The sequence below is a fragment of the Rhincodon typus genome, chromosome 5, assembly GCF_021869965.1.
Source record: "Rhincodon typus isolate 14 chromosome 5, sRhiTyp1.1, whole genome shotgun sequence".
In the NCBI taxonomy this organism is placed as follows: Eukaryota; Metazoa; Chordata; class Chondrichthyes; order Orectolobiformes; family Rhincodontidae; genus Rhincodon; species Rhincodon typus.
In genome coordinates this window covers 6179060-6204675 of record NC_063336.1, presented here as the reverse complement: position 1 = coordinate 6204675, position 25616 = coordinate 6179060, and the positions used below count along the sequence as shown (strand labels likewise).

Below are 25616 nucleotides of genomic sequence, written 5' to 3'. Positions count from 1 at the left end.
TGTCTTTTAACCAAAATCATTCCCTGACCAAGATATCATGTTCATGTGAGAAACTGAAATCATATGCATCCAGTCAACTGAAGGCAACGTTCCTCTAAGCTGTGTGGCCGTGCAGCTGCTTGGAGGTTCCCACACATCAAAAGGCTCCAACTTTAGTTTGCAGCACTGACTTCCAGTCCACGAAGATGCCGTGCATACAGATCTCAGGTCCGCGAAGCAGCAGGAAAAATTGCAGGGGGCATTTAAGGAGTGTATCCTCCCTCAGCAAATTGAAAGCCAAGATATAAAACTTTTCTATTAAGTTTGACTGGTCTCCAGTGTACTTGCATAATTTTCTGTAGTTCAGCTGCCCAGCATTTTGCTATGTACAACGGGTCAGCAACATCTACTTACATAAGTGACTGCACATAATCACTGGGTGAAATAGCTTGGGATATTATATTTCTTTTTCTCCTTGCCTCTTTTCATGTACTGAAAGCATTAACTTAGCTCACACATAGCGTACAGGCACTGTTTCACAGATCCTCAGCAAAATAGTGTTATAGAGGGTGCAATCAGTGGGCAATTCCAGTGTGAGGCATCATGATCATCTTTTCCTTACATAACATCCACAAGCTTCTCTTTCCATTTCCAGTTCCCATTTTAAAAATTCATTCATGGATGTGGTGTCACTGACTTGGCCAGCATTTATTGCCCATCCTTAACTTCCTTGAGATGATGGTGGTGGTGAGCTGCCTTCTTGAATTGCTGTATGCCATGTGACTTAAAGGCATTCACACTGCTGTAAGGAAGGCAGTTCAGGATTTTGACCCAGCAACACTGAAGGAATGACAATATATAGTTCCAGAATCAGAGGGTGGCTTAGAGAGTTATCACAGCGAAATTCTGGGAGACATCGCCACAGTCATCACAACTGCGCAGCAGGTCAGGGAGAACTTGGTGTCAAGGTGTAATTAAACATGAAATACTACACTGGTGTTTCCCAGTGGTCTATCTCTGAATTCTCCCTTCCCTTCCTCGACATCTATTTCCGTTTCTGGGATAGACTGGTCACTAATTCCACTATAAACCCACTGACTCCCACAGCTATCTGAACTACACTTCCTCATACCCTGCTTCCCGTGAAGACTCCATCCCATTCTTTCATTTCCTCCATCTCTGTCCCATATGTTCCGATGAGCCCAAGTTCGACAAGGGAGCCTCCGAAATGTCCACCTCCTTCCTCAACCGAGGATTTCTCAGTACCATTGTCGACAGGGCCCTCAACCGGGTCCGACCCATCTTCCGCTCTCACCCATTCTCTTCCCTCCCCCAAAAGCAATAGGGTTCCCCTTGGCCTTAACTACCATCTCACCAGCACCCACATCCAGAAAATCATCGGATGCCATTTCTGCCACCTCGAGCGAGGTGCCACCACGAGACACATATGCCCCTCCCCTCCCCGGTCCACTCTTTCTTCACTCCCAACACCCACCCCCCACAGCCCCACGGCATCTACCCCTGCAATGGGCGAAGGTGTATTATCTGCCCATTTACCTCCTCCCTCCCCAGTATCCAAGAGCCCAAACATATTTTCCAGTTAAAAACAACACTTCACCTGCACTTCCCAGAACCTAGTCTAATGCATTTGCTGCTCACAACATGGTCTGCTCTACATTGGGGAAACGAAACGTAGACTGGTTGGCTGTTTCACAGAACATCTTTGTTCTGCTCGCAAAAAGTCTCTGCTGGAACACTGCAGCAAGCCAAAGCTCAGCGCCAGCTGGAAGAACAACACCTCATTTAACGCTTGGGGACCCCGCAGCCCACTGGACTCAATATCAAGTTCAATAATTTTAGGGACTAAACTCTCACATATCCTAGCCCCCTACTCTACACAGCAGGCCTTATTATCACATAGCCTGCCATTTCACACCACCTTTTGTTAACCGCTAACAGCCCCCATTAACAGCTATTCACGGTCTTAGCCATATCGTTATCAAGTCCTTTGTTATCCAACTGCTCTTCTCTCTCTTTGAGCTCTATCTTTTATCCTATCGTTTACTCCTTGCCCCATCCCCCTACCCTATCTTCTGCATATAAACCAACATGTTCCTGTCTACCAACAGTTCTGAGGAAGGGTCACCGGACCCGCAACGTCAACTCTGATTTTTTCTTCACAGGTGCTGCCAGACCTGCTGAGCATTTCCAGCTACTCGTGTTTTGCTCCTGATTCACTGTCATTCGGCTTTTATTGGTTTTTCCCACCCTCCCTCCTTCTCTGACCTAAAAAAGAGGGGCTCTGTGAGGAAGACGACTGGCAAGGTAAGTGTACAAGGGAGCAGCCAGTAGGAGAGTGGGTCAGTGTTAGATTGGAAGTGCTGAGGCCTTTACTCAAGAGGTTTTGGCGTGAGGTGACTGAGCACGGGTACAGGTAAGAACTCTTTAACTCTACTTTCTTTCTGTCTAGACTGAAGGCAGTGGCGATGGCAGTTAAGGCAGTGGCATGCTCCTCTTGCAGGATATGGGATATCAGGGAGACTTCCAGTGTCCCTGGCTGCAGCTGCTAAAAGACCGCATTAGTGAACTGGAGCTGGATGCACTCTGGATCACCCAGGATGCAGAGACCATTATTGACAAGAGCTATAATGAAGTGGTCGCTCCTAAGGTGCAGGCTGCAGGTAGCTGTGTGACCACCAGAAGAGGTAAAGGGGCGAGGCAGATAGTGCAGGATTCCCGTATGGCCATTCCCCTCAAAAACAGGTGTACCACTTTGGATACTGAGTCAGGTCAGTGGTATTGTGACCAGTCCTGAAGCTCAGAGGGAAAATGGTACAGTCAAACACAGATACGGATAGGAGACTCAATTGAGGGGGACAGGCAGGAGATTCTGTGGCCGCAGAAGAGACACCAGGATGGTGTGTTGCCTCACAGCTGCCAAGGATGTCTCTGAGTGGTTGCAGAACGTTCTGAAGGGGGAAGATGAGCAGCCAGAGGTCATTGTGCACATCAGTACAAATGACATAGGTAGACAAAGGGATGGGGTCCTGCAAAATGAGTAAGAGTTAGGTAAGAAGTTAAAAAGCAGGACCTCAAGGGTAGTGATCTCCAGATTACTCCCAGTGCCACGCGCCAGTGAGGATAGAAATAGAAAGATAGGCCAGATGAATGCGTGGCTGAGGAGCTGGTGTAGGGGACACAGTTTTCAGTTCTTGGATCATTGGCACCTCTTCTGGGGTAGAGGGATGGTGTACACTTGAACTGGAGAGGGTCCAATATCCTCGCGGGGACATTTGCTATTGTTATCCAAGAGGGTTTAAACATTTTTTTTGTCAGGGGAAGGACTCTGAATAAGAGAGGCGCCATTGAGAAGTCAGGGGAAAATACATTAGCCATCAAGAGCAAGTTTACTATTCAGGACAGCCAGGGGCTCAGTGAAGGGAGGGAAAAGACTTCAGTTTTAATGTGCATTTATTTTAATGCGCATTTATTTTAATGCACGAGGACTGACTGGTAAGGCAGATGAGCTCAGAGCATGGATTGGCTCTGGAGACTGGGATTTTATAGCCATAACAGAAACATGGTTGAGAGAAGGGCAGGACTAGCAGCTCAATGTTCCAGGATACAGAAGCTACAGGCATGACAGGTACTAAGACAGGAGGGGGAGTTGCCCTTTTGATAAGGGGGGGACATAACAGTGCTTCGAGAGTATATTCTTAAGGGGTCATCAAATGAGGCCATATGGTTAGAACTTAGAAACAAGAAGGGGCTGTCACTCTGTTGGAACTGTATTATGGACCTCCAAATAGCCAGTGGGTACTAGAGGAACAGATGTGCAGAGAGATTGTCGATACCTGTAGCAATAATAGTGCTATTGGTCGGAGATTTTAATTTCCCCTGTATTGATGGGCCACCCAGAAAGTAAAAGGCCCGGACGGGAATTTGTCAAACGTATCCAATAAAGTTTCCAAAATCAATATGTAGAGGGCCCTACTTGGGAGGATGCAACACTGGACCTCCTCTTAGGAAACAAGGTCAGCCAAGTGACTGATGTGTCCGTTGGAGAGCACTTTGGGTGCAGTGACCACAACTATCAGTTTTAACATAGTTATGGAAAAAGAAAGGACAGGTCCACAGGTTAAGGTGCTAAACTGGAGCAGGGCTAATTTTGGGGCCATTAGGCAGGATCTAACAGAGGTCGCCTGAGTGAGCCTGTTTGTAGGAAAAGGAATGACTGGCAAATGGGAAGCTTTTAAGTGTGATATCAAGAGTCCAGGCCAGTATGCCCTCATTAGGGTGAAGGGAAAAGCTGACAGTTTAGGGATTCCTGGCTGCAAGGGTCATTGAGGCTCTGGTCAGGAAAAAGGAGGAGACATACACTGGGTAAAAGCTACTGGGCTCAAGTGAATCCCTAGATGACTATAAAAAGTGTACGAGCAAACTCAAGAGGGAAATCAGAAGAGCAAACAGAGGGTACGAGATGAATCTGGCAGGTAAGATTGAAGATAATCCCAAGAGGTTCCATAGCTATATTAAGAGTAAAAGTGTGGCTAGAGTGAGAATAGGTCCCCTTAAAGATCAGAATGGCAGATCAGAATGGCAGTCTGTGTGTGGAGCCACAGGAGATGGGGGAGATTTTTAATGAACATTTCTCCTGCGTTTATTGAGGAGAGAATCATGGATGCTAAGGAAATAAGGGAAACAAGTGCGGATGTTTTGGACTGCAACACACTACCAGAGGGGAGGTGTTTGCAGCCTTGAAGTGCATTTAGGATGGATAAATCCCCTGGGCCTGATCAAGTCAATCCTCGGATTTTGTGGGAGGCTAGGGAAGAAATTGCAGAAGCCCTTGCAGAGATTTTTGCTTCATGTTTACCCACTGGTGAAGTTCCAGAAGACTGGAGGGTGGCTAATGTTGCTCTATTGTTTAAGAAAGGTAGCAAAGACAAGTCCGAAAAGCTGACATCAGTGGTAGGCAAGTTATTGGAGGGGATACTGAGGGACAGGATCAACCAACAGTTGGATAATCAAGGTCTGATTAGGGATAGTCAGCATGGATTTGTGCGCGGGAAGTCATGTCTAAAAACTCTAAAAGATTTGCTCGAAGAGGTAACCAAGAGGATGAATGACAGTAGGGCAGTGGATGTTGTCTACATGGACTTTAAGGCCTTCGACAAGGTCCCACACGGCAGGCTAGGTCGCATGGGATCCAGGGAGAGCCAATTAACTGGATTCAAAATTGGCTCAATGGGAGGAAGCAGAGGGTGATGGTTGAAGATTGTTCCTCAGACTGGAGGCCTGTGACTAGTGGTGAGCCACATGGATTGGTGCTGGGACCTTTGTTATTTGTTATTTACATAAATGATCTGGATTTGAATGTACAAGGCATGATTAGTAAGTTTGCAGATGATACAAAATTAGGTGGTATTGTTGATAGGGAAGGTGGTTATCAAAAATTACAGAGGGATCTTGATCAGATGGGGAAGTGGGCTGAGGATTGGGAAATGCAATTCAATATAGATAAGTGTAAGACGTTGTACTTTGGAAAGTCAAACCAGGGTAGGACTTGTACAGTAAATGGTTAAGGTTCTGAGGAGTGTTGTGGAACAGAGGGACCTAGGAATACAAATACATAGTTCATTTGAAGTGGCATCACAGGTGCACAGGGTGGTGAAGGCAGCATTTAGCATTGCTCAAGGCATTGAGTAAAGGAGTCAGGACGTTATGTTACAGTCGTACAAGTCATTGGTGAGGCCGCACTTGGAGTATTGTGTGCAGTTTTGGTCACCCTGTTATATGAAAGACAGAGTTAAACTGGAAAGTGTGCAAAGATGATTTATGAGGATGTTGCCAGGACTAGTAGGCCAAGTTATAGGGAGAGGTTGGCCAGCATAGGACTTGATTCCTTGGAACGTAGGAGAATGAGGAGTGACCTTATTGAGGTGTATAAAATCATGACAGGCATTGATAGGATGAATGCATATAGTCTTTTTCCCAGGGATGGGGAATTGAAAACTAGAGGGCACAGGTTTAAGAGGAGAGGGGATTGATTTAAGGAGGATTTGAGGGGTAACTTCTTCACACAGAGAGTGGTGCGTATAATGGAATGGGCTACCTGAGAAAGTGGTTGAAGCAGGTACGATAGCAACATTTAAAAAACATTTGGATAGGTACATGGATGGGAAGGGTTTAGAGGGATATGGACCAAATGCAGGCAATTGGAACTAGTTGAGTGAGCACCATGGTCAGCATGGACAGTTTGGGCCAAAGGGCCCGTTTCCATGCTGTATTACCGTATGACCCTAAGTCAGGATGCTGTGTGGCTTGGAGGAGAACTTGTAGGTGTTGTTCCAACGTGCCTGTCAACTATGTCCTCATAAATGGTAAAGGCTGTAGGTTTGGTAGGTGCTGTCGAAACAACCGTAAGCAGTCCATTTTGTAGATGGTACAACACTGTTGCCATTAACAGAATACAGATGATGTTCCCCCTTCTAGTGTGGGGATATTGAGAAAAATTCTAATAAATTTGAACACGTCAGTATAGGCAACGGACTAAACACAAGACTGTACACCTTAGCAATACAAGTGCACCAAGTTGCATTCTGCAGTAAAAAGGGAAGTGCTTGACAGCTCACTGTTCCTGTACAAAGGAACCAATGGGGAAACATACATGACCATGCACAACTACTCTGACATCCAGTCAGACCCTTCCATGGATCTAGATCCTCAAGATCATTAGATATTGCATTTAAACATAAAGACTTCCTTTGGAAATCATAAATATGCACATTAATTAATGGAACTAATGCCAACCCATATTTCAGTTTCAAACAATTTAACAAAGGTTAGATTTTACCTGCTCTATTAGGTGGAAGCCCACGGATTTCACCCGGACCAGAAATCCGTCCAGACATTACACCCGATTCCGAAGGTGGTCTCCGTGGACCAGAATAGCCATCCATTGGGCCTGGAAGTACCAGATTGAAAAGGGGTCACATACACATGAACATAAATATTAGAAGCAGAAGTTGGCCATTCAGTCCTACAAGCCTGCTCTGCCATTCAAGAAAATCTTAGCTGATCAGTTTATGTACCAAATTACACATTCCCATCTTTGTCCAATAACATTCGATTCTCTTGCCTAACAAGAATCCATCTACCTCCACCTAAAAATATCCAATGACAATGTCCCCACTACCTTCTGAGGCAAAGAGTTTCAAAGCTGCACAACCCTCAGAAAAAAAATCCCCTCATTCCTTTCTTCAGCATTCCCATTTTGTCCTGGTTTTTCATGAAGTGAGGTTGAGACAGAGGTTCTGAGCAGTCTGCTCCATGCCAATAAAGTAAACAGTTTGAGGCGCCTTGGGTTTTTTTTTGAAGTTGGAACAATAGAAGCAGCCTGAATGGGTAAGGGGAGGCTCCCACAGAACCAAGGTTTTAGTTTAGCTTTCAGCATTTGTTGGGATTTGTAAAGTTGGCTGTGGAAGCTGTGTCTTTCTCAGAATTTTCTCCGTTACAGCTTAAAAACTTGAGTTCTCTTTCTGCTGCCAGAATTGCATGTGAGGCAATCTGTTTTACAGACATTATCTTTGCCAACGGTGTGTTTATTGGATGTTACTATATTGGAATGGTTGCTGTCAGTAGTTAAATAATGTATTATTCTGTTAAGTTTTCCAATAGAGTTAAGTTATTCCAATTCTTCTTTCTTTTGTTTGAATTTTACCTATAAGGTAAGAATCAAGTATGTTTTTCTTAAAGCCGAATAGTGTAACACATCTGGAACACAGCACCTTACACTTGCCTTTAAATGAGATAAGAGTTATGGTCTAAGCTATCCCCTTGATATATCTGAGAGGGGTTTTCGTCTGGTCCACAACAATCCTTCCTTAAATAAGGAAACCAAAAATGCACAGCATTCAAGATGTGACCTCAACAATGCCCTGGATTTGTGAAGCATAATCACAAGGATTATGCTTGTGATAATCCTTACTTCTACGTTCAATTCATCTCATAATTAAGAGTAACATGCTATTAGCCTTCTGAATTATGTGGTAGTCCTACATACTAACTTTGAGACTCATGCACCAGAACACCCAAATTCCTCTGCACCTCAGAATTCTGTAGATATTTACTATTTAAATAACAAGAATAAAAAAGCAAAGTGAACAATTTCACATTTTCCCACATTATATTCCATCTGCCAGATCTTTGCCCACCCACTTAACCCATCTATACTGATCTGCATCCTTGTGTCATTTTCACAACATACCCATGCAGATAAAAGGGAATATGTGCAAACTCCACAGAGACAGAGACAGTCACTCGAGGCTGGGATTGAACCCGGCTCCCTGGCACTCAGGCAGCAGTGCTAGCCACTAAGCCATCGTGCTGCCCCAAAGTTGAACAGTGTCTAATTGGAAGAGGAGGTATTACTCCCAAAGTTGCATTGTGCTTTGTTGCAACATTGCAGCAGGCCCAGGACAGGAATATTTGCAGGACAGTAAGATAATTTATTGAAATGGCGTGCATTTGGAAGGTCAGGACCATTCCAATTATAGAGCGAAGGTGCTCCATAAATATCTGCAAGTGGTCTTGCAAAGAAAACCTGTTTATGTTCACATCACAGCTTACTTTTCCATCCAGTTTTGTCATCAGCATTAATGTCGATTGGAAACAGCTGAGACACAAGTACAGATTCAAGTCGTGTTCTACTTTTGACATCCTACAACCATAAAAATAACCCCTTTAATCCTAATCAGATTAATTTCTAATTTAATAGAGCACAGAATTTTGGGAGCACAGGGGCATAGTGACTTTCATAGTACTACCTGGTCTCCTGTCCCACTGTGGTGGGGGTGAACCTTGATCAGAAGATGGCCCCAACCGGTCAGGACCAATCCATTCACGGGGAGGTACAGTCCCTGGAGGAACTCTCACTCCTGAAAGTTGAAAATTCAAGAGAAGCCAGTAGCAATTGATAAATGGTTACAGGTTTAGAACTTGACCAAAAATTGTTCCTATAACGTTGTTCAAACATGTTTGCTGCCCACCTCCATCACCCCGATCTCGTGGGAAGCCACGGCCTGCATTAACTGAAGGAGGCCGTACAGGGAGCTCCATCATCAATGGTGGCGAAGGTGCTCCACCACTCACAGGAGACGGCCCATAGGAGCCGTCACGAGAAAGTGGACCTGTAAGACACAAATAGGTGGAGAGTGACAAAAGATTTGTGATTTGAGCATGGTATCTCTTTCTAAAGGCCAGTGTAAATCAAATGCAAGACATTGTTGTTTCTCTCTCCATGGATAAATGTCAACCCAAGTTTCTCCAGCATTGTGTTAATTTCATATTTCCAGTAACTGCAGCATTTTGCATTTGTCAGAAATCGGTTTGGTTTATTTTCTAACAGATTCTATGGCTTAACATTTATTTTTGTAAATTTGCAGTTTATCAAAAGGCTGCATTTACTTGGGTCACAACACTAAGGAAGCACTTCATGAGCAAGTTTCAAGTGCTCCTGATGCCCCTGGCAGCAAATGGAAAAGCATCAGCAACAATTGCACACCAAAATGATTCTCTTCTACAGTTCACGTATATGGAAATAAGATGGCTCTTCTAGTGTTTTCTTCAATTCACAAAATCGCAGAGCTGTTGCAGCATAGGAGGGCACCATTAGCTAAAAGGAACTCACCCACTGCAGCTACTCTGCTGTCTCCTTGTAACCCCACACAGTTCCTTTTCAGAAAACAGCCTAACTCCCTTTTGAAAGCCTTGATTAAACCAGTCTGCACCACACTCTCAGGAAGTGCATTCCAGAACTTATATACTCACAGCTTGAAAGTGTTCTTCCTCATATCACCTTGGTTTCTTATGCCACATAATTAACGTGTCCATTCTCTCGAAATCCTTCCATAACTGGGAGCAGTTTCTCCCTATCTACACTGTCCAGAGAACTTATGACTTCGAATACCTCAGTTACATCTCTGCTCAGCCCTCTTTCTTCCACGGGAAACAGGCCTAACCTTCAGGAGAAATGGGTTCTAGATTGTGCAGCACTGATACCAATGCTAGGGGAAGTGGTAACCGGACCAATGTGTTGGCCTAACCTGAAACGTGCCAAGGTTGGTGTTCTAACGAGCTAACTCAGTATTCCAACTAGGGAGGTAGAGCTTTAAGCAAAGTCATGGAGACAAATGATCAAATTTGGGAAGATGTGGTAAATCAATGTGTAGATAGAAGCAACAGACTATTAATACAGGAAATGATAAACAGACCGAGACAGGAAAGGTAGAAAAGAGTAAATTGAGAAATTACTTGAGGGAGTGGTGTACAGATCCCGAACAGTTACTGCACAGTAGGAGACAACAAGGTGTAGAGCTGGATGAACACAGCAGGCCATTTTTTCTGAAGTAGGCTCTAGGCCCGAAACGTCAGCCTTCCTGCTCCTCTGATGCTGCTTGGCCTGCTGTGTTCATCCAGCTCTACACCTTGTTATCTCAGATTCTCCAGCATCTGCAATTCCTACTATCTCTGCACAGTAGGACACAGCATAAAGGAAGAAATAAACAATTCCAGAAAGGTGTGGTGATAATCGTGGGGGATTTTAATTTACATAAGGACTGGAGTAAAGATAGGCAATAGTAGCTCAGATGAGGACTGCATTAGCTGTGTTTAATTCATAGAATCCTTGTGGGATAATTTCTTCCAATAGCATGCACACTAGCTGAACAGAGCAGAGGCTACAAATCGGCCTGCTGTTGTGCAATGATATAGGAATAACTAATAATTTCAATAAAGGTAGTGATGCTGATGCGATTGAATTTTACGTTCAGTTTGTAGAACCGAGTCCAACATTAATATTTTAAATTTAAGTAACAGTAATTATGTGGCACGACAGCAGAGGCTAGCTAAAATGAACAGGCAAACAAGGTTAAAGTCAGTAGAGACGCAGTGAAAGGGATATTTCAGACTGGTTGATCAGAATTTAGCATGATCTTGTGAGGATGAAAGCAAGATTTGGGATTGCTAGATGACAAAAGATATTCTAAGTTTAATCAAAAAGTAAAGGCAGCATATTGATTGATTGATTGTTACATGTACCCAAGTACAGTGAAAAGCTTAGTTTATGAGCAGTACAGGCAGATCATAGTAAGCAAAGACATACAGATCAAAGGGTCAAAAACAAAAACTAGACAGAGGCATAAAAGTTACATTGCACAGGGAGTGCGCTAGGCAAGATCAACATTAGAAAAATCAGCATTATTTGAAGTTAAAGAGTCCATTCATCTGTCTAATAACAGCAGGGAAGAAGCTGTTCTTGGACCTGCTGGTGCAGGTGGTCAAGCTTCTGTATCTTCTGCTTGACAGTAAGATGCGACGCATCTTTTTTGATGCTGACAGCCTTTCCGCGGCAACAGGCCATGTAAATGGAGTCCATGGTTGGAAGGTTGGCCTCCATGGTGGTCTGGGCTGAGCACTCCATCTTCTGTACTTGGCACAGCAGTTGTCATACCAGGCCGTTATGCACCCGGACAGTGTGCCTTCAATGGTGCATCTGTAAAACTTGTTGAGGGACGTTATGGTCATGCCAAATTTCCTGAGCTTCCTGAGAAAGAAGAGCCATTGTTGTGCCTTCTTGACCATTGCATCTATGTGGGAAGTCCAGGACAGGATGTCAGTTATCACACCTAGGAACTTGACGCTCTCAACCCCAGCGCTGTTGATGTAGATGGGGGCATGTTCTCCTCCCTTCTTTCTGTAGTCAATGATCAGTTCCTTAGTTTTGCCAACATTGAGAGAGAGATTGTTATCATTGCACCACGACATCAAGCCCTCTATCTCCTTTCTGTATTCTGACTCATCGTTGTTGTTTGATATCTGTCCTGCCATCGTGGCGTAAACAGCAAACTGGTCGATGGTTTTCGTTCGGAATTTGACAACACAGTCATGGGCATTCAGGGAGTACAGTAAGGGGTTGAGAACACATCCTTGGAGGCCTCCAGTGTTGAGTGTTATTGTGGAGAAGGTGCAGTTGTCTATCTTCACTGTTTGCAGTCTGTGGGTCAGAAAGCTGAGGATCCAGTTGCAGAGGGTGGAGCCTAGACTGGGCTCTCAGAGTTTTGAGATCAGTCTAGAGGGGATAATGGTGTTGATGGGGGAGATGTAGTCAATGAGCAGGGGTCTGACATAGGTGTCCTTGTTGTACAGGTGTTCCAGGAATGAGTGCAGGGCTATGGAAAACGGCACCCGCTGTGGACCTGTTACGTCAGTAAGCAAATTGTAGAGGATTGAGGCAGGCTGGGAAGCTAGAGTTAATGTGAGCCATGACCAGCCTCTCAAAGCACATTATGATTATGGAGGTCAGAGCCACTGGGTGGTAGCCATTAAGGCACAGTGCAAGTGCTTTCTTAGATACTAGGATGATGGTGGTCTTCTTGAAGCAGGCAGGGACTTCGGCTTGTAGGAGGGAGAGATTGAAGATGTCGGTGAATAACTCCACCAGCTAGTCCACACAGGATCCAAGTGCTCAGCCGGGGTCTCCATCCGAGCCCATCACTTTCCGTGGGCTGACTCTCAGGAAGACTGATCTGATGTCTGCAGTAACAGTGGGCACAGGTATGTCCAGTGCTGTGAGGGCAGGTGCTGCCCGGCCACTGGCATTCTGCTTGAACCAAGCATAGAAAGCATTGAGCACATCAGGGACAGATGTGTCTTTGTCCACTATTTTGCTTTGCTTCATTTTGTATCCCATATTGTTGTTTAGGCCTTGCCACAGGCAGCAAAATTCTATATGGTTGGTTTGGGCGTCTAACTTGGTCCAGTAGTGTCTCTTGGCATCCCTGATGGCTTTGAGGACGTCATATCTGGATTAGGTCTGGGTCATCCAACTTGAATGCTGCATGCCTGGTCTTCAGTGGGGAGTGGATTTCCTGATTCATCCAAGGTTTCTGGTTGGGGAACGTCCAGATTAACTAGTTTGGTACACAGTCCTCCATGCATTTGCTAATGGAGTCTGTGACAGTTGTTGCATACTCATCTACGTTTTTTGCTGAGAACTTGAATATGGTCCAGTCGACCTACTCCAAGCAGTTCCTGAAACAGTCTTCCACTGCCTCGGACCAGCATTGTACCTTTTTTGTGAAGCATCCTCCCATTTCAGCTTCTGCTTGTAAGCTGGGAGGTACAACATAGCGCTGTGATCTAATCCTCTTAAGTGTGGGCAGGGGAGGGAGCGGAAGGCGCCTTTGATGGTTGTGTAGCAGTGGGCCAGGACGTTCAGTCCTCTAATGGGGCAGGAGACATTTTGGTGGTACTTTAGCAGCACTCTCTTGAGGTTGGCTTGATTGAAGTTGCTAGTCACAATGAATAAGGCCTCATGGAATTTCTTCTCCAGAGTGTTTGCGGCAGTGTAAACTATATCTAGTGCACACTTCACATCTGCATGGGGCGGTATGTAAATGCTGTCAGGATGGCAGAAGTGAACTCTCACGGCAGATAAGAGGGATGGCATACATAAGATTTAGGAAACTGAAATCAGACAAAGCCCTTGAGGCATATCAAGGAAACAGTAAAGAATTAGGAGGGCTAGGAGCAACTATGAAATGTCCTTGGCAAGTAGTTTTAAGGGGCCATCCCCAGGCATTTTACAAGTATATTAGGAGCAAAAGGGTAGCTAGGGAAAAGGTAGGTCCACTCAAGGCAAAAGGAGGGAAGTTCATTAGTGAACCTGAGGAGGTGGGGGAGTACTTTGCATCGGTATTTAGTGAGAATAATGGTAAAATGAGGGAGGGGTATGTTGATACTCTTGGAAATGTCGATATTAGGGAGAGTTGGTGTTAGGTGTCTGGAAAAATATTAAAGGTAGATAAGTCCCAAGGGCCTGATGATCTATCCCAAGATACTGAGGGAAGCAAGGGAGGAAATTTCTGGGGCCTTGAAAGAGATTTTAAGCCACAGGCAAGGTCACAGAAGACTGGAGAATCGCCAATGTTGTTCCTTTGTTTAAGAAGGGCAAAAAAAGAGATAATCAAGAAAATAATAGGCTAGTGAGCCTTACATCTGTGGTGGGAAATAACTGGGGGAAAAAGTGTTAGGGACAAGAGTTTCCTCACATTTCGAAAAGAATGGATCGATTAAGGAGAGCCAGCATGGCTTTGTACGGGGGTGGGGGGAGAGGATTTTATTTCACAAATTTAATTCCTTTTCGAATAAGTGACAAGATAATTTATGAGGGCAGTGATTGTCGTCGACAAGGACTTTACTAAAGTATCCAACAAGGTCCCTCACGATAGCCTGGTCCAGAAGTCACATAGGATCCACGGTGAGCTGTTAAGTTGGATACAAAATTGGCTTGGTCATAGACGGGGTAGTTGTGGAGCCATGTTTTTCTGAGCAAGGTCTGTGACCCGTGGTGTTCTGCAAGGATCAGTGCTAGGACCTCTGTTGTTTGTAATATATATAAACAAATTGGATGAAAATGTAGGTGGTCTGATTAGTCACCTGCCAGCTTACATGAGAATTGGAGTTATGGATAGTGAGGAACGTTATCAAAGGATACAGCAGGATATAAATCCATTGGAAAGTTGTGTGGAGAAATGGCAGATGGAGTTTAATCTGGACAAATGAGAGTTAATGCATATTAGGAGGTCAAATGCAAGGGGAAAATATAAAGTAAATGGGAGGATCCTTCAGAGCATGGATACACAGACAGATCTTAGTCCATAGCTTCCTGAAAGCGGCTAGACAAGTGGATAAGGTGGTACAGAAGGTGTACGGCACATTTGTCCATCAGTTGGGGACGGAGAATGAAATTTGGGAAGTCATGTTGCAGCTGTATAAAACTTTAGTAAGGCCACATTTGCAGTATTGCTTGCAGCCTGGTTCCCATACTACAGGGAGGATATGGAGGATATGGAGGCTTTGGAGAGGGTGCAAAAGAGGTTGGAAGTTTCCTGGATTGGAGTTTTACTAGGTGTAAGGAGAGGCATATGAAATATGAGAGGCATGGATTGGATGCATGGTTAGAGTCTTTTTCCCCATGGTGGAAATGCCAAATACCAGGGGAGCACAGGTTTAAGGTGAGAGGGGGTAAGTTTAAAGGAGATTGTGTGGCAAGTTGTTTTTTTCTACAACGGAAGTGATAGGTACATGGAACACATTGCCATGGGAAGTGGTAGAAGCAGATAGTGGTAGATAGCAACATTTAAGAGGCATTTAGACAGACCTGAACAGGCAGGTAACAGAGGGATACAGACAATGTGCAGGCAGATGGGATTAGTTTAGAACAGCATCATATTTAGTGTAGACATAGTGGGCCGAAGGGCCTATTCCTTACTGTAGTGTTTTATGTTCTACACACATTCCAAAGAAAAACAAATTTCAAGGGGAGGACCCACCAGCCACAGCAAACTGAAAAAGATGCAATTAAATTTAAGGAAAAAACATGTAATTGCACAAACGTGAGTGACACATCAGAAGATTGGAGGGAATATAAAAGAATGACAAGATTAACAAGGAGGGATAAATACTGAATACGAGAGAAAGTTGGCTAGATTTTTTTTAAAAATACATTTCTGTAGATACTTAAAAGAGAAAAGAATTAACAAAATGACTGTTTGTTCTACAGAAAGGGAATCTGGGGAATTAATGGAAAGTAAGGAGATGGTATATGAATTGAATGGGTACTTTGCACTGGTTTTCACTGTAGGCGTAACAACTCACCAATCAGGAAGGAGGAGGAACTTACTAAAATTAATCAGAAAAGTGGCACAGAAAACAGCGGGACCTCTGGGCTACCAGGTCCCTGGGTAATGATGGACTTTGTCCTTGAGTCTTGACAGAAGTGACTAATGAGAGAGCTGACATTTAATTATTAACTTTCAAAAACTCCCTAGATTTGGGGAAGATTCCACTGGAAATTAGTCTTTATTCAAAAAGGGAGACAAAGCAAGAAGCTACAGGCCAGTTAGTTTTGAGAAAGTAAGAGGTGATATGGATGAAAAAAGACTTACTCAAATTAGATTTCACGAAGGCATTTGAAAAGGTGCCACCTCAAATGTTGAGGAAAATAAAAGTCCATGGTGTAGGTGGTAACATATTAACATGGATAGAAAATTGACTAGCCACCAGAAAACAGGAAACTTATAAATGGATAATTTTCTTGTTGGTAATGTGTTAACAAGTGGTGTGCCACAGGAATTAGTGATAGTAATTACAACCTATCTAAACAATCTGGACAAAAGGGCCAAAAGGTATGGCTGTTAAATTTGCTTGACACACAGACAATTCGAAGAATAAGTTATAAAGAGGATATAAGGAGACCACAAAGAGATATAGGTTAGTTAAACAAGTAAGCAAAGATCTGACAACTGGAGTATAATGTAGCAAAATATAAAATTATCGATTTTGGCAAGAAGAATAAAAAAGCATTTTATCCAAATGAGAGAGGTTGCAGAGCTCAGATAGAGGGATCTGGGTGTCCTAATGCATGTATTGTAAAACACTTCAAAATGCAGGGAAAACAAATAATTAGGAAACTAACAGAATGCTGTTGCGAATTGTGAGAGGTAATAAACATAACAATATGGAGGGCACACTTGTTATTTATGACATTGGTGATATCACAGCTGAAATATCATACATAGTACTGATCTTCTTGTCTAAAGATGGACATAAGTTTATTGGAAGCAGTTCTGAAGGTTTACCAGACTGATACTTGTTAAAAGCTGCAGAGCAGTCCATTGTTTAGGTTCTCCTTCCTTCTAACCTTATATCAAATCTCCAGCAAGTTTTAGTTACTTCAGTTTTCTGTGAATTATGATGGAGATGCTTTGGGATCTACAGATTTATGTCACAATTAACACTTCCTTAAAACAGCTTTGTAGCACAATGAACATATTGAATTTAACAACAATGACCTTTACCAAGTGTATCAAACAAGGAAATCTAGAGAACTGAATGATGAACTGGTCTAACCTGTAGTAACCTTAATATCCCAGAACTGCTCAAGATTAAACACACAACTCCTTACCTCTGCGCCCAGCCCCAAGGGGCGGGGGAGCTCCTGGGGGCCCGTGAAAATCAGGTCTACCTGGCAGTGGCTTAATTATTGAAGGTCTTTGGACTTGGGAAAGTTTCTGGCTCAATTCAATCATCCTGGAATGGCAAAGTGCAAACAATTAATTCCGTTCTATCTAAATATTTGATTTTAGTATAGATCATTCAAGCCGCTGTATCCACCCGAATGGTGAAAAAACTTGGCTTATTTATACTTCTACTTCATGTACCTTCATTTAATAAACTACCAATATCCACTGATACACAACCTACACACAGCTATAGATTCCAGCATCCTGTGACCTCTGGAATAGTAAATTCCATATTTCCAATACTCTCTTGCTAAATAGAAAGGCAGAAGGTATGTTGTTGTTTATTGTAAAGGGGACAGAAATTAAAAATGGGGATCAAAAACAGAATTTGCTCGAAAAGTTCAGTATCTGGCAGCACCTGTGAAGGAAAAAATCAGAGTTAACGTTTCGGTTCCAGTGACCATTCCTCAGAACTGACGGTAGCTAGGAAAACGTTCGTTTGTATGCAGAAGATAGGGAGGGGAAGGGGGAGGGGGTAGAGAGTAAACGATAGGATAAAGGACAGAGCACAAAGAGAGAGAAGGGCAGTTGGATAGACAAAGGAATTGATAACAATATGGCTAGGAGGGTGAATAGCTGTTAGCGGGGACTGTTCATGAGTAACAATAGGTGGTGTGTAATGGCAAACTGTGAGATAAGACGACCTGGTGTGTGGGATAGGGGATTAGGACAGGGAAGAATTTAGGCCCTAAAATTATTGAATTCGATATTGAGTCCGAAGGGCTGCAGGGTCCCCAAGCAGGAAATGAGGTGTTGTTCTTCCGGCTTGTGCTGAGCTTCGCTGGCACTCTGCAGCAAGCCTGAGGCAGAGATGTTGGCCTGGGAACAGGACGATGTGTTAAAGTGGCAGGCAACTGGAAGCTCAGGGTCTTTTTTGCGAGCAGAATGCAAATGTTCTGCAAAGATGGATTCCAACTGAAGTTTCATCCCTCATGTTTTGAATCCTCCCAGGATCACACATATCTCTGGGACGTTCAACATTCCATAGACAGCTGCTCTCGCCGCATCCTGAGATCCACACGCAGTGCCATGTGGCATCACATGCACACTCTTGACCTTTCTCTCCAACAGCATCGCATTGCATCGCATCACACTGGCTATGGGCTGCACCATTCTGCTGTTCCACTTCATCCTCCGGCTCATTCGTCGTGCTAACAAGAAGCTTTTTCTTTTCCTTTCAGGCATCAAGGCCCACCAGATGCAACAACACAGAACCTTCCTCCCCTTTCCTTCCCTCTGACTTCCTCCCCTTCCCCAACCCCACCTCCTGTCGGGTATTCACCATCCCTCCTAACCTTCCGCTCTCCAATGCTGAACGTTCTGTACTCAGCAAAGGCCTCAGCTTTATTCCTCTGCGTCCACCAGAACGAATTTCAGGCATGACATGACGTTGAACTCTTCTTCTGCCATCTTCGACTCTGGTTGCATTTCTTTGGACGAGAGTCCTCTCCCTGTCCCACAGACCCCTTTGCCCAGTTCCAACACTTTCCCTCCACCTGGGTCCCACCCTCAGGCCTTTTACCTGCACTTGATCTGTTCATTGAGAACTGTCAACCTGATACCGGTCACCTCAATTTCTCTGCTCCCCTCACCAAATCCTACCTATCTCTCTCTGCACTCTGTGTGCTTAGATCTAACCTGGACTTTGTTATTAAACCTGATGATAAGGGTGGTGCTGTTGTAATCTGGCACACTGACCTCTACATTGCAAAGGCTGAGCACTAGTTCTCAGATACCTCCTCCTATCTTCCCCTGGACCATAACCCCCACCACGACACATCAGACCACTGTATCAACCACTGTGACTGACCTCATTTCATCTGGTGATCTCCCCAACCTCCAAGCTGATAGACCCCAGCCCCGCACAGCTCACTTCTACCTCCGACCAAAAATCCACAAACAGGGCTATCCAGGCAGACCCACTGTTTCAGCCTGCTCCTGCCCCACAGAACTCATCTCTTCCTACCTTGACTCAGTCTTCTCTCCACTGGTGCAATCCCTGCCCACATACATCCATGATTCCTCTGACGCTTTACGACAGTTTCAAAACTTCCAGTTTACCGTCTCCAGCTGCCTCCTCTTTACCATGGATATTAAATCCTTTTACACATCCATCCCCACCAGGATGGTCTTAGGGCTCTCCGCTTCTTCCTGCAGCAAAGGCCTGAACCTTCCCCATCCAACACCGCCCTCCTCCGCTTTGCCGTGTTCCTCCTCGCCCTCAACAACTTCTCTTTTAACTTCTCTCATTTATTTCAGGTCAGAGGGGTGGCCATGGATACCCACGTGGGCCCTAGTTATGTCTGTCTCTTCGTGGGGTACATGGAACATTCCATGTTTCCAGTCCTATTCCGGCCCCAAACACAATTCTTTCTCCGACAATATCAATGATATATCATCGGTGCTGCTTCACTCTCCCGTCTGGAACTGGAAAAGTTCATCGATTTTGCTTCCATCTTCCACCCTGCCGTCACCTTCACCTGGTCTATCTCTGACTCCTCCCTTCCCTTCCTCAAAATCTGTTTCCATTTTTGGAGATAGACTGGCCACTAATATCCACTACTACCCACTGACTCCCACAGCTACCTGGACTATACATCCACACACCCTGCTTCCTGTGAAGGCTCCATCCCATTCTCTCAGTTCCTCTGTCTCCGTCACGTATGTTCCGATGAGAACAACTTCGACAAGGGAGCCTCTGAAATGTCCACATTCTTCCTCAACCGAGGATTCCCCAGCGCTGTCGACGACAGGGCCCTCAACCAGGTCCGATCCATCTCCCACACTTCAGCCCTCACCCCTTCTCTTCCCTTCTAAAACAGCGATAGGGTTCCCCCTTGTCCTTACCTACCATCCCACCAACATCCACATCCAGAAGATCAGATGCCATTTCCACCACCTCCAGCGAGATGCCACTATTAGACACATATGCCCCTTCCCTCCCCGGTCCATGTTCCGCAGAGACAGTTCCCTCCGGGACACCATGGTCCACTCCCAACATTTCCCCACAGCCCCATGGCACCTACCTTGCAACAGGCAAAGGTGTAACACCTACCCATTTACCTCCTCCCTCCCCAGTAACCAAGGGCCAAAGCATTCCAGGTAAAGCATCCATGATTCTTCTGACGCTTTACACCAGTTTCAAAACTTCCAGTTTGCAGGCACCAGCCATCTACTCTTCACCACAGATGTATAATCTCTCTACATATCCATCCCCAATCAGGATGGTCTCAGGGCTTTCCACTTCTTCATGGAAAGTAGGCCTGAACCATCCTCTGCCTGGCCAAGCTTGTCCTCACTCTGACCAACTTCTCCTTTAATTCCTCTCTTGTTCGGAAATGGAAAGATTTTATCAATTTGGCTTGCAATTTCCACCATGCGCTCACCTTCAACTGGTCCACCTCTACCTCCTTCCTTCTTTCCCTTCAGTGAAATCTGTTTCCATTTTGGAGGATAGACTGGCCACCAATATACACCAGAAACCCAGTGACTCCCAGTTACCTCAACTATTTATCCTCATTCCCTTGTCGCAGTTTCTCCACTTCCACCACATCTGTTCTCATGCCACCTTCTGCAGCAGGCATCAGAAATGTCCACCTTTTTCCTCAGCTGGGGTTTCCCCGTCACCGTGGTTAACAGGGCCTTGAACTACTTCCGACTCACTTCCTGCACTTCTGCCCTCCCACAACAGCAATAGGCTCCCACAGTTCTCACTTTCCACCCCAACACTATCTATATCCAAAGGATCATAAGCTGCCATTTCCAACACTTCCAGCGGGATGCCATCACCAGATGTAAATTCCCCTCCCCTCCCTTGTCATCATACCACAGGGATTGTTCCTCCAGGACACATCAGTCCACTCCTCCTCCATTGCTAACACTTCCCCTTGCAATTGCAGCAGGTAATGACACTTGCCCATTTACCTCCTCCCTCCTCACTATCCAGACACACCACTCAATCTAGTCCACAGTATTCCCTGCTCACGAAGTGGTCTCCTCTACACTGGGGAGACAAAATGCAGATTTGGTGACCACTTTACAGAACAGCTAAATCCTGTCAGTAAAAATAACCCCAAGTTTCTAGTTGTCTGCAACTTCAATGCAGTACCATGACCCCTGGCCAATATTTGTGTCTCGGGCTTGCTGCAGTGCTCCAGCAAGGTTCAGCACAAGCTGGACCAACAGGATCTCATCTTCCACTTGAGCTTCAGGACTCAATACAGACTTCAATAATTTTAAGATTTGAACACCACCTTCCATGCCCTTCACCCACCCAACAATCCAGGGCCTGTCATCACATGGGCTGTTTTGGCACAGATGACCCATTTTTACCAACTTGCTGTCTCCATTATCAGGTTTTCGCTCCATCCTGGCTTACTATCAGCCAGTCTTTTGTCCACCTGTCTTTCTTTCTCTCCAGGTTCTATCCCCAACTATTCACTCACTCCTTTACCCTCACCCCAACTCCCCCAATCGTCAGCATAAATACCATCTTCTCTCAGCTACTATCAGTTTGTGAAGAAGGGTAACTGTGCTTGAAATGTTAACTCTGTTTTCTCTCTGCAGATGCTGCCAGGCCTGCTGAGTTCCTCCGGCAATTTTTTTTTATTTCTCTTTCAAATTTTCAGCATCCACAGTTCTTGGTTTCATTGAACAGATTCTTGACTGATAACAGGTCAAAAAGGAAATCAAGAGTAAACTGGAAAATACAGGCCATAATCAGACAACCGACAATCTTATCAAACGACACAGCAAGCTCAAGGTGCCAAATAGCCTACTCTTGGTCCTATTTTGTACATTCATATGATATCCTCCATCCTGATTTCACTTCTGGATCTGTTGCCTATGTTCTAATTTCTCTCAAAGGAATTTTTTCCAATAATTTTTGTTGAACGTATTAATTATTTTAAATAGCGGGGTTAAAGTACCAACCATCTAGGTTTAAGGTAATGTTAGTAATGTTTATGCATTCCCATTTAAACCCTTAAGCCTCAGTGTCACACTTGCAAATCTATGCTATACTGCTCCATGTGCACAGACCTTTCCAAATATCTTATAGTCAGAACTGAACACAGGACTCCAGATGGGGTCCAACAAATTGTAGCATCACTTTTCACAGTTTAAAATCACTTGTTCAATTTTGAATTCAAACAATTTTGAGATAAAACCTAACATTCATTAAGCTTGTAACTTACTTTTGTTCTGCATCTTAATTTTTGTTGATGGATGGATAGATTTCCATTTCTCCAATTCCAAATCTCTCACCATTAATAAAATATTCTCATTCGTCTTTTTCAGATCCCACACACTGAACTCCATTCTTCATAGTTCTGTCCTTTAAGAAACTATGTCCCTTTATACCTTCCTGTTCACATCTACACAACTTACTATGCTTTCTGAAAACCTGGCTACACAACAATCCACTTCATTCCAGTTATTGATAAATATGACAAAATTGAGACAAATTGAGAATTGACAAAATAGAAGCCTAAGGACCACATTCCATCCTGCCAGTTCTGATTATCCTTAGTCTTAGCTTCCTGTTGCTCAAACAATTACCAATAAAGGTCACAAAATTCCCACCCATTTTGGGGGCAATCACTTGTATGCAATATTAAACATTCTTGGAGGTCCAAGAATGCATAGTCACTGCGTTATTCATCATGTTAGCAAACTCAAAACATACCCATCCTGTACTGATCCATCTGAGATGTAAATGAAGCATTGGAGACAATTACAAATAATAGCACTTACTTCTGCCTCAAATTTGCAGTCTCCCGCTTTTCTTCAGTGAGCGTTCTTTCAGCTGAACGTGCACTCAGCTGTTACAAAATTAGAAATTTAAATTTTTTAAAAATGTCATCAGTTTGTCCGTTTTTCCAACAGTAAATTATTTCATTAAAAAAACTATCCATGTAAATTTTAATGCTATAAATGCAGCTTATTGACTGAGGCACAAAGATGCAAATTAATTTGCATATTCCAATGTAGTCCAGTACCTGAATTACAATATTTTTTCTGCTGAATGACAATTATTGAAACATGTGTGATGGAAGGTGTATAATTTATAAATATTGCTTGACAGTACAGAACTTAAATATTATTAAAATATAACTGAAGCTTTTCATCTTGCACTCGTCAGATACAGGACACAAAAAACAGACTTGAGAAAAGGGGCACCGTTTTTATTTAGCATAAGATGATGCTGTTGGTTGTTTAGGTCATCAGTGGCTGGGAGATGCAACAAAAACCTTGAACTGGCAATCTTAATTCTCAGATTGGTCAGGGTGTTGCCTATGGCATTGGGTTTTTTTTTTAAAATAAAGTCAGAGAATCCTTCCAAAACAGTGACTAAATCAAGCATTTTGACAGAAACCAGGTAGCTGCAGACCCAGGTGTTAATCAAATTTTTTATTTTAATTCACTTGTGCGATGTGGCGTCTCTGGCTGGCCAGCATTTACTGTTGGGCTGCGTTCTTGAACCACAACAGTCAATTGTATTCGCACGCATCTACTGCCTTTGGGCTCCAGATGGGGGTGGTCATGAGATTGAAAGTGCTGTCTAAGGATCTTTGGTGAATCTCTGCAGTGCATCCTGTAAATAGTACACACTGCTGCAATTGCGCATTGACGGTGTACGGAGTTGATGCTTGCGGATGTGGTGCCAATCAAGCAGATTGCTTTGTCCTGGATGGTGTCAAGTTGAGTGTTGTTGGAGCATACCCATGCAGACAGAGATAGTGGGAACTGCCGATGCTGGAGAATCTGAGATAACAAGGTGTAGAGCTGGATGAACACAGCAGGCCAAGCAGCATCAGAGGAGCAGGAAAGCTGACGTTTCAGAAATCTTCTGAAGCAGCGTCCGGACCCGAAACATCAGCTTTCCTGCTCCTCTGGTGCTGCTTGGCCTGCTGTGTTCATCCAGCTCTACACCTTGTTATCCCATGTAGACATGTGCTTTATTTCATCACACTCCTGACTTTTACCTTTAAGATAGTGGACAGGCATGGGATGTCAGGAGGGGAGTTACTCGCCACAGTATTCATAGGCTCTGAGGAGAGTATTCCATCACACTCCTGACTTGCGCCTTGTAGACAGTGGACAAGCTTTGGGGAGTCAGGCAGTGAGTTACTCGCTACAGTATTCCTAGCCTCTGACCTGCTCTTGGAGCCACTGCGTTTATGTGTCAAGTCCTGATGAGTTTCTGGACGTTGGTAGCCAAGGTTGTCGGTAGTGGGGGAATGCAGCAATGGCAACACCATTGGATGTCAAGGGGTAGTGGTTAGGTTGTCTCTTACTGGAGATGGTCACTGCTTGGTATTTGTGACCTAAATGTTACATGCCACTTGTCAGCCCAAGCCCAAGCCCAAGCCCAAGCCTTGATGTTGTCCAGATCTTGTTGCATTTGAACGTGAATTGCTTCAGTCACGAATGGTACTGAGCACTGTGCAATCAGTAGCAAACATACCCACTTCTGACCTCAAGATGGAGGGATAGTCATTGATGCAGTAGCGGAGTACGGTTGAGCCTAGGACACTACCCTGAGAAACACCTGCAGAGGTGTCCTGGAGCTAAGAGGACAGTCCTCCAACAACCACAATCATCTTCTTACATGCAATGACTCTAACCAATGCCCACCGATTCCAGTTTTGCTACAGCTCCTTCACACCACACTCCATCAAATGCAGCTGTGACGTTGATGGTCATCACTCTCACCTCACCTCTGGAATTCAGCTCTTTTGTCCATGTTTGAACCAAGACTGTGAATGTGGTCAGAAGCTGAGTGGAACCCAAACTGGTTGTCAGTGAGCAAGTTATTGTTGAGCAAGTGCTGCTTGATAGAACTGCTTATGACACTTTCCATCATTTTATTGATGATCAAGAGTAGGCTGATGGGCAGTAACTGACCGGGTTGGATTTGTCCTGCTTTGTGCATACAAAACATATCTGGGCAATTTTCCACATTGTCGGGTAGATGCCAGTGTTGTAAACTGTACTGAAAGAGATTAGCTGGGGGAGTGGCAACTTCTGAAGCACAAGTCTTCAGTAGTATTGCCTGAATGTTGTCAGGGCATATAGCCTTTTCAGTATCTAGTGGAACAGACTGAATTGGAAGGTATCTTTGATGCTGGATCCACTGGATGAGACTGAGATGGATCATCCACTGGGCACTTCTAGCTGAAGGCTGTTTGAATGCTTCAGCCTTATCTTTTGTACTGATGTGTTGGGCTCTTCCATCATTGAGGTTGGGGATATTTGTGGAGCTTCCTCCTCCAGTGAGTTGTTTAATCGCTCACCATCTTCCACAACTGGGCATGGCAGGACTGCAGACCTTAGATGTGATCTGTTTGCTGAGGGATCACTTAGCTTTGTCTATCACTTGCTGCTTATGCTGTTTGGCATGCAAGTACTCCTGCTTGGTCGCTTCACCAGGCTGATACATCATTTTTAATTAGGTCTGGTGCTGCTCCTGGCATCTCCTCCTGCACT

General features: G+C 44.3%; 1 protein-coding gene across 1 annotated transcript in view; it reads right to left on the bottom strand.

Moving 5' to 3' along the window:
• LOC109933771 (transport and Golgi organization protein 1 homolog) overlaps positions 1 to 25616 on the bottom strand; it is a 97763-nt gene that overhangs the window by 5010 nt on the left and 67137 nt on the right. The window contains exons 22-26 of the mRNA XM_048596583.1: positions 22881 to 22948; positions 17009 to 17133; positions 9030 to 9170; positions 8808 to 8918; positions 6836 to 6946 (exon numbers count right to left, since the gene is read on the bottom strand). Coding sequence (XP_048452540.1) covers positions 6836 to 6946; positions 8808 to 8918; positions 9030 to 9170; positions 17009 to 17133; positions 22881 to 22948 — 556 coding nt within the window. The remainder of the gene's footprint in view (positions 1 to 6835; positions 6947 to 8807; positions 8919 to 9029; positions 9171 to 17008; positions 17134 to 22880; positions 22949 to 25616) is intronic.